Source organism: Dunckerocampus dactyliophorus, chromosome 10 (assembly GCF_027744805.1).
Source record: "Dunckerocampus dactyliophorus isolate RoL2022-P2 chromosome 10, RoL_Ddac_1.1, whole genome shotgun sequence".
Taxonomy (NCBI): Eukaryota; Metazoa; Chordata; class Actinopteri; order Syngnathiformes; family Syngnathidae; genus Dunckerocampus; species Dunckerocampus dactyliophorus.
Window position 1 is genome coordinate 12,160,225 of NC_072828.1, and position 10,020 is coordinate 12,170,244.

At 43.9% G+C, this 10,020-nt stretch overlaps 1 protein-coding gene across 1 annotated transcript; it reads left to right on the top strand.

Annotated features, from left to right (window-relative positions):
* The first annotated feature begins 1,121 nt into the window (after window positions 1-1,121).
* usp46 (ubiquitin specific peptidase 46) lies at window positions 1,122-9,554 on the top strand. Its single transcript, XM_054790789.1, has 9 exons — window positions 1,122-1,492; window positions 2,608-2,688; window positions 2,767-2,980; window positions 3,962-4,206; window positions 4,287-4,363; window positions 4,460-4,543; window positions 4,622-4,819; window positions 7,489-7,567; window positions 7,668-9,554. Exons 1-9 carry the CDS (start codon window positions 1,457-1,459, stop codon window positions 7,767-7,769), a joined length of 1,116 nt encoding a protein of 371 aa, XP_054646764.1. The 5' UTR covers window positions 1,122-1,456; the 3' UTR covers window positions 7,770-9,554.
* Window positions 9,555-10,020: the final 466 nt, after the last annotated feature.

Below are 10,020 nucleotides of genomic sequence, written 5' to 3' on the forward strand. Positions count from 1 at the left end.
TTGACCTTCACTTTTTTTTGTCCACTCACGGTGGCTATGGTTTAAGCCTGCATATTCATTTAATACCAAATTGAAGGGGAAGGTTTAACAATCATTATAAAGCAGTATGTAAGTACAAATATACATACAAAGACAAAAGCCTCATTTTCTGACAATCCCAACTCAGAGTGACAGGTTTTCACCGCTGCGCTGTGCGGGGATTGGAACACCAATATAAATGAAATCTTTAAGATTAATGCACAAAATAATCATTAAACTTCCTCAGGGCAATATATGACACGCTGCCCTCCCCCTAAACCGCCAACAGTGGCTGGGCACTGAGCAGGCCTGCGACCTCTGTGGGACCATCAGTGCTTCCCTACAACGCATTTTATCAGGATGCAGGACCGCGCTATCTCATATGGGGTAGTACCAGTCTCTGGATCCGGTAGTAACCATGGCAGGTGCACTGCATAGACCACTGAAGGACGAATTGCAATGTTTGTAACACCAAATTTATTAGCTTTTTCCTGTACATTTCTAGCAAAAAGGTCTCTTTTACTATTTGACTGTTCTCAAAGTTGGGATGAGAACACTTTTTGCTGGACGGTCATCCCTGTGCCCCTGTGAATGCATGAAATATGATCATGTGATTTGTAGTCTTCTCGATTCTAGAGGGAACAGCTTCCCATTCATTGCTGCTCAGACCTCTCATTCCATTAATACATTTTTTGCACTTACTAACTGCTTTTTGTATTTGCCATGTAAGTTCGGAGTCAAACCACATTCCTAAAGTCTAATTTTCTAGCATACAGTGTGAACTTTTACAAATCCTCTATTTTCTTATATTAAAAGAATATTGCTTTTTTTTCAACAGAGAATCTAAATTCCCATTTCCAAGCCCATGCCTTTGTAGTATTAATGGCATTCTGTAAACTTTTACCTGTGTAATGAGTATTCCCGAAAAGACTACTGTTTTTCAATACGTTACAAAACATACTCCAACTTCCATAATCCACTGTGCTGCATCGACTCCAATGATTGGTTATAGATCGGCAAGCATTGGTATCTGGATCTCCGATTGGCTGTAATTCTCTATCAATCAACTACGTGACTCTGAACCAATCATTTGTGTGAAGATGGGCGGGACTTAGGCGCGGTAGCTTTTCCTGGTTGTTTGCTAACAACCTGCAGCTCCTAATTTCCTCGTTAGCTATCTGCTGACATGTTTTATTTTAATTTTATCTCTTTGGAATAGGTCTGAGGATGAAGCCGCTTCGTCCCTGAGTTCTGGTCCGCCTCTATGGTCCGGCTAGCCTTATGGTGGTGCTGTGGATCTGTGTCGCGCCGCCTGGGGCCTAGCGGTGTGGCCTTCAGCCGCAGCTGCTGCGAATTCTACTTGTTTGCTGTCGTGACCTCGTGCTCAAATCATGTTTATTTTCCCGAAAATGGCGACCAGGAGGACACTGTGAACTAAATGACTGTCAGAAACATCGCCTCCATTTGTAATATGGTGAGTAAACGTGGTTGGCTGCTGCTGTTAGCTGGCTAGTAGAATCTGTGTGTGTTATCCCTGACTATGGTTTCAAACGTGAGTGGTTCGAATCCAGACACTCTGGGCTCCACCATCTCTCTTAACCTTTAAACACACGAGTTTCACTGCAGTGTGTTTGCATAAGGTGGTGCTGCATACCGGCATCATGGAGCAGCACTCATCCGTGTTTATGTGTTGCTTTTAGGGACTCTTAAGGGGGTATACATCGAAAGTGGCTCAACAAAAGCAGACTTTGTGCTCATGATGCAGTTCAACAAAACCTAAATTCCCCAAACAGAATTAAACGGTACCGCTACTGTGGTTATGAACTTACTTGGTCAAGTCCGGTTCTCGGCTTTGTGCTCAGTGCGCATTCACATAAAAGGGGGCGTTTGACGTCATATTATTCTACCTCCGCAAAAAAAGCGATCCCAGTCGGTGTGTTTTATTTCAGTTGATTGATGCATATTCTTACAGCAAATAAAAATAACATAAAAAGATCAACAAGCTGATTACTCACACAACGACAGATGTGGCATACATCTGCTAACAGTGGCCGATTAATATTTCATATTGCCTTTTATTCCTGAGGCTCAGCTCAAAAAGTGAGCATATCTATTTTATTCTCTCAGCTGAAAATCTATCTCGCTTATAGATGGAGCTTGAAAAGGCAGCTCTCGTTGTAGTGCTGCATGAATTATCCTTGCTCCCAGGTCCACCGCGTTCTAAATAAATGGTGACGCCATTTCCGAATTTGTTAAACAGTGAAACAGTGGCACTTTCATAGCCGATTTTAAGGTGAAAGTCTGGTCCCAACCAGGTTATGAGTTTAACCTAAGTTACCACGGTAATATAGCCACTTTAAAAGAAGCTACTTTTGTTGAACAGGCAAGCCCGGCTTTACACTCAACACACCTCGCTACGCTAACCCACTGAATTTGCGCTCTGCTATTTGTAGCCAAGTAATCCACACCTGTGTCACTTTAAAACGAAATTAACTGTTAACAGTTATTCATGAACACTAACATCAGTGGACCTTCAAATAAAAGAGGTAAATATAAGCCGTCTCATGTTATCCTTGTTCTTCCTTCCAGGGCACCAATGCCTCTGCTCTGGAGAAAGACATCGGCCCGGAGCAGTTCCCGATCAATGAACACTACTTTGGACTTGTCAATGTGAGCATCAACACATCCTCTTGTACACTGAGTTCCGTCTTCATGTTTCCCTTTTGTGATTAATTCTTCGCCTCCCAGTTTGGAAACACATGCTACTGTAACTCGGTGCTCCAGGCGCTCTACTTCTGCCGGCCATTCCGTGAGAACGTGCTGGCCTACAAGGCACAGCAGAAGAAGAAGGAGAACCTCCTCACCTGCCTGGCCGACCTCTTCCACTCCATCGCCACGCAGAAGAAGAAAGTGGGCGTTATCCCACCCAAGAAGTTCATCTCGCGTCTGCGCAAGGAGAACGGTGAGGCCGAATAATGTGGTGGTGATGGTGGTTGTCGTGGCTTTTTAAGAACAGATTTTTTTTTTGGCCTTCTGATTTGTTAAAAGGGTCTCGATTAGGACTTTTTGTGTGGGCAGATTATGCATATAAATGCCATACGTGTAGACAGGAATAGTTGTATATTTACCATACTATAGGACTTTTTAACCATGTTAAATAAGTCATATACAGTAGTAAGTCGATAGTGTGATGTCTAAAATCAAGTTTTGATGCTGGAATTTAGACATTTTTAAAAGTGCTTTTAGTAGCCCCAATGGGAACACGCTGTTTTGTGTCTGTAGCTTTAATGCTAATGAGCTGTGTGTTTCCACACCTCTCGCCGACAGTGTGTGATTCCAAGAAGTGCTATAGTGCACTTTATCTACTTTTTACATATACGCTGTAACTGCACTTGTCCAACGTAATCGATGCCATATATCACATACAACAACGTAACATTAAGGAGTGGGACACGAGGAAACAAACGTTACCAACACTAGCATAGTTACATGAGCTACAGTACTAACATTATGCTCTCATTTTAACTGCAACATCATGCTAGACTAGCTTATTTACTGAACAAAAAAAAATTTATCAAATTTGCAGCTCACATGTCTGTAGCTGGCTCATGGGTAGTTGGCAGAGCTGCAGACTGCATTTTAAGATATGTAGTGAAGCCTGATTTTTGTGTTTTTTTTAAATTTTGCACAAAGTGGTGGGCATGTACACGGGGGCGGGTCAGAGGCGGTGTCATGGTTTTGAGGAAGGAGGTTTTTCCTTTATGCTGTCCATGAAAAGCTGCAACTGTACTGTAAATTCGAGCGTTTGAGCGCCTCTTCTCTCGAAAGTGGAGCAAACAAGTGAGGGAAGTGATACGTTTGGTGCTTAAACAGGTTCTAGGGACACATTACTGTTTGAACATAAGTAAAACGTCACTTTGCAATTTCATACTTTTCGTTGCAGATCTGTTTGACAACTACATGCAGCAGGATGCCCACGAGTTTCTGAACTACCTGCTGAACACAGTGGCCGACATCCTGCAGGAGGAGAAAAAGCAGGAGAAGCAGAATGGCCGCCTGAAGAACAACGGCACCGCTGCCACCGCTGCGGTCGAGACGGAGGCAGAGAACAAGACGGAGCCGACTTGGGTTCATGACATCTTCCAAGGAACACTCACCAATGAGACTCGCTGCCTCAACTGTGAAACGGTGTGTGTCTTTTAAGTACCATTACGTTAAAGTGTGTCAATAAATGAAGAAAAAAAAGACTTATCTAGTGTCTTTGACAGGTGAGCAGCAAAGATGAAGATTTTTTAGATCTTTCTGTGGACGTGGAGCAGAACACATCAATAACACACTGTCTCAGGTATTTTTTAGAGCGACAGAGGGAATGTAGGTCATGCTGCTCAGTCGGAGAAGGGTTGAATAACCTCTCGTCCACCTGTGCGGCTGTGCTCTGCAGGGACTTCAGCAACACAGAGACGTTGTGCAGCGAGTACAAGTACTACTGCGAGACATGCTGCAGCAAGCAGGAGGCTCAGAAACGGTCAGTACAGCGCCGCCCTTCATGTACGCATCAAGAACAAAACCACCTGGCTGACACCACCTGTGTCTCCTTGTGCAGCATGCGTGTGAAGAAGCTGCCCATGATCCTGGCGCTGCACCTGAAGAGGTTCAAGTACATGGAGCAGCTCCACCGCTACACCAAGCTGTCCTATCGAGTGGTCTTCCCTCTGGAGCTCCGCCTGTTCAACACGTCCGGGGATGCTGTCAACCTGGATCGCATGTATGATCTGGTGGCAGTGGTGGTCCACTGTGGCAGGTACACTATGTGTTTATATGATGTGTTTATAAAAGTTTAATGGATCAGCCCCTAAAAGGATCATTTTGACTGAGAACACGTATAGGAGTCAGTCAATACTTTGCCTAAGTATCAAGTGATATTAAGCCCAGGTGTTGTCGATACCAGGACCATGTATCTTGTAATGACATGATTTTAGAGTTGGCCAGTAGCTAACCCAGATCTGAGTATCGGCCCATACCTGCACTCGCTATTGGACAGTACCAAAGATGCAATCCAAGGGTATCGCCTGATACCAGGCACAGGTGTGTTCTGTACGATCCTGTCAAGCGAACCCAAGTTTTAATATCGGCTCATATCAAGTCCATTTATCCGCCCTTCTCAGTATCTAGTCTTGGCTGTAGCAAACCCATGTGTCAATATCGCATGATACCAAATCTAGGTTTCAGAAAATCAAGTCCAGCTGGTGGTATTGGAGTCAGCAGATATAAAGACTAGTTATCTGCTAATGGCATGATAAGGTATTTGTTCACAAGCCCGTGTGTGTGCTCTTGGCACGATCAAGTCATAGCCACTAGGAAACTTGTGTTGGTATCAGATTATATGAAATCCAGGTTTCAGCTACTGTATTTTTACGACCATAAGGCGCACTTAAAAATCTTAAATTTTGTCCAAAATGGACGAGGCGCCTTATTATGCGGCGCGCCTTATGTGTGTATCGAGTTCCAAAATCTGTGAATGTTGTTGTGTGACTTTGATGAGCGCTCCGCTTGAGTGACTGGAAGCATTTCCTGCCGACACGCTGCTTATATAGACGAAAGGTGGACGTGACTGAGGACTCTCGGATTTGGTTTCCGGCCGGCCTCCAAAGCAAAGGCGGACGTGACTGAGGACAGCATGCAACGTTCAAGGGGGAAGGGTGGGCATGAAAGAGGACGCTAAAGGCACGCCCCCAGTAGGTAGTAGTATAGTATAGTATAGTGTCAGTATGTGCATTGTGCAAAACAACATCGGTTTGGCTAAAGACCCTCGAAAATGGCACCTACAAAGAGACAGGCATATGAAGCACAGTTTAAACTGGAAAGTATCAGTTACGCGTAGGAACATGGGAATCGAGCAGCCGCAAGAGAAGATCAACGAAACGGCGCCATCTATCCATCTGGGCAAGGACTACCGTGGCGCAGCAACTTCCAGCGGATTACAAGGAAAAGCTGTCAATCTTCTGCTTCGACTGCAGTAAAAGAATTGCCGACAAACACATCCGGCCCAACCACATCACCAACATGGACGACGTGCCGCTCACTTTCGACATCCTGGTGAACCACACTGTCAAGAAGAAGGGGACCGGCATGGTAGCGATACACAAAACGGGGCATGAGAATTCGGCTTTTACTGTTGTGCTTGGTTGCCATGGTAATGAAACTGCCACCTATGGTGATTTTTAAGAGGAAGACGCAGCCTAAAGAAAAGTTTCCAATCCGCAGCCATAGTTAAGACCAATCAAAAGGGCTGGATGGACGAGGAGAAAATGGCTGAGTGGCTCAGTGACGTGTATGGAAAGAGACCGGATGTTGTTGTTTTTTTCCACACGTCACCGTCCCTGTTGATCTGTGACTCCATGCGCGCCCATCTCACAGCCACTGTGAAAAACCAAGTGCAGAAAATGAACTCAGAGCTTGCCATCATTCCAAGAGGCTTGACAAAGGAACTCCAACTGCTGGACATCGGTGTAAACAGTGCGTTCAAAGTGAAGTTGCGAGCGGCGTGGGAGCGATGCATGACAGATGGCGAACACTGCTTCACTAACACTGGCAATGCACATGCTCTTAAAGTTACATGTTTGAGCTACATAGTTGTTATTGTTCTGCACAAATAGCGGTACTGTCTTGTCTGTTTTTGTCTATCTGCTGCGTTGCTGTGTGATGTTTTTAGTTGTGCACCTGTTGTGCAGACCGTTGTGTTTGAGTGATGACCTTCCGCAATTTCCAGTGGGTTTGATAAGCTCAATGAGAGCTGTTTTTAATCTGCCCAAAGAAATAAAGCACTATTGCTTCCTCACTGACTCTTGAGCGCCCGTATGTTTGACCATGCCTGCGCTCAGTAATACTTACTTATGTGTTAAATACAGAAATAGCACCCGTAACTGAGACTGCGTCTGTTAATACGGTGCGCCTTATGGTCGCGAAAATACAGTAATCACTTTTTCATGTATCGGCAAATAGCAAGCCCAGCTTCAGTTTTGGCGCATATCAGATCAAGTTATCTGCTAATGGTGTTATTAGGTATTTGCCCATAGCAAATCCTGGTGTCTGTATTGGCCAATACAGGTCCATGTATCATGACATGACCAGATGTTTGATATCAATGCATGGGTGCAGTTATTGGGACGGCATGGCTCAGGTGGTGGAGTAGTCCTCTCCCAACCGGAAGGTTGCATTTTCGATCCTCCGTCCTTCCATGATCATGTCGAAGTACCCTCGGGCAAGAGACTCAACCCCCAGTTGCTCCTGATGCTGCGTCATCAGTAGGTAAATGTGATAACAGTGTCAAAGCGCTTTGAGTACCTTTTTTAAAGGTAGAAAAGCGCTATACAAGTGTCCATTTACCATTTATTGGTATCAGGTAGTACTTAGTGTGTGCATTGTCAGTGGCCTACATTGTGTGCAACATAATGACTGTTGTGTGTTCAGTGGTCCAAATAGAGGCCATTACATCACCATTGTGAAGAGTCACGGCTTCTGGCTGCTGTTTGACGATGACATCGTGGAGGTGCGTCACCCTCTCATGTTCTCATGTGTTTGTACTCTCACGCCATGTTTGTGTCATCACTAACCCCTTCCTCCTCCTCCTCCTCGCGCTATCCTCACAGAAAATAGACGCCCACGCCATCGAGGAGTTTTATGGGCTTACCTCAGACATCTCCAAGAACTCTGAGTCAGGATACATCCTCTTCTACCAGTCCAGGGAGTGAGCGAGGCTCCACCAACAGCCCAGACTGGACGTTCTTCCACTTCCCTCCCTACCTGAAAAGTGTGTGCCAACCACTACTTTACTGTCCTCACACCTTTTCACCTGCATTTGGGCTGCACTTTATGAGACAAATCCTCACCCTGCTGGAGGTGGTGGCATGCTGCTTTCATTCTACTCTCTCATTCCCTTCCTCTAAAGTTTGTACACATTATTATTAATAACAGCAGAATCACTGTGAGTGCTCCTTCTAATATTTAAATGACCAACACTAAATGTTGCAAAATATTCTGTAGCACTTTTTCTCTATTTATGTAGCTTAACTTATTTATTGCTCTCATGGCTGTGTTTTCCACTTAGAGTTGTCACAGTTCAGTTGCTGCAACTTTCTTTTCTGGTTTTTAGGTTACTACCATCTACCGAGATTCTTTGTGCATTTGAGCGGTATTAGTGCCCGATATCAAACTTAAAATATGCTGTTCGTAGCTTAACAGCACCTGTTGTAGGCTAGACTGTTTAGGCTGTTGGGATGCAGCAACAGTCACTATTTGCACTTTTTTTATGAGGATTACCGTATTGACTCCAATATAAGACAACCCCTATTTTTCAAGAGACATTTTTGAGAAAATATTTAAGACAAAACGAAAGACTAAACGGTTTTCCAATGTCAGTGAAATAACTGGTAATTGCAATCATTTTGCAGCTCGAATTTATGATGCCACAACCTTTTTAGAAATAGTTTAGCGCCACCTGTTGGTTTGCATGTATAAATCATCTGTAAGCCCCCAATATAAGACCACCTGTCGTTTCAGACCTTTGTATTTTTTTTGTAGGGAGAAAAATACTGTCTTGCATTAGGGTCAATATGGTAACTCTTTCCACCACTTCCTGTACAGCCATGGCTGCGGTATTCAAGGTCAGTGAGAATTTGCAGCTCTTTAGAGCATTAAAACGGCACCTATTTATTTTTGAAAGAAAATCTTAAGTAGTGCAATAAGAGGTGAAATGCAGTGTGGAGTTCCCCACTGAGATGTTGCATACGATGCATTTACTGACACACCTCTTTTATGTTGTCTGTCCGCTTCTGACGGTCTATTTGTCACATCAGTTTGTCTTCATCTACTCATATTTTTGTTCCCTCACTCCAATAACTTGAACTGTTTGTGTGTGTGTGTTTGTGTGTGCACACGATTCCTTACGCATTGAAGCCCCTGTGTGCTAAATATTCATGTTAATATAATTATTTCCTAGTTGCAGTGTCTTGTCAAACAGGAAATTAGCATTTCAAACGCATCCTGTCTGTGAATAGTGGGACACACGTGTGTGTGCGCGTGCGTGCGTGTGGGTGTGTCATTTTAACACGTGTCCTAAATGACTCATGTTTGTCAACAGGACAAAAGTGCCAAACTGAAGTTGATGTGGACCCTGTAATACAATGTTTTATTTTCCTTGTAGATAAAGATTATTCTGTAGAAAAACGTCTTTGGAAATGACATATTTTTTTAAAGATGTAAAAAAATAAAATAAAATACGTGGCTTCTGACAGGTGTGAGTGGTTTAGGTGGGGGGAAAAAGATGTCTTCCATTTGCCATCTATGCACTTGCTGGTGACTCTTACTGTGATTGTGGCCAGCACAGAGCGCCACCTGCTGGAGGAGAAGATGATAGCGTGTGATTGGCTGCAATGTAAAAAATAAAAAAGTGCACTTTGTTAGTGATATGAAACCGTGGTAGCACTCTCACTGTGTTCTCAATAAAAGTGACCATCCGTGACCGTGTCTCTCGTGTTGTCATGAATGCTGCGTTACCAGGCGTGTAGTCATGTGATTACCACGATAGTAACACAACAGGTGAGTACTGAGGCGGAACAGTACTAGTCGGATTTTTCCTTACACAGTTGTGTGTGTACGTGAGACAGGAAGTTACCACCCCATTACACGTCAAGTGTACCATACACCTACATACCGTACCACGCGCACAGCCAGAACTACAAAACCCTCTATCCTCTTAGTATATACTCTATTATGGAGAATTACTCGCTCACACATTTTAAAAAGCATTCAAGCTTTCTACACAAAAGCTAAGAAGTTGTATTCATTGTATGCATTTTGTCCCCGTAATGTACCCACAATGAAGCAAAACATGACTTTAAAACGGAGGTCACACACCAAAGTGTGATTGTGGCGTACTGTTAGGGCCCTACTGAGTGCAGTGTTAAATATTCGATGTCTAGGTGCATTGCGAGAGAGAAAACA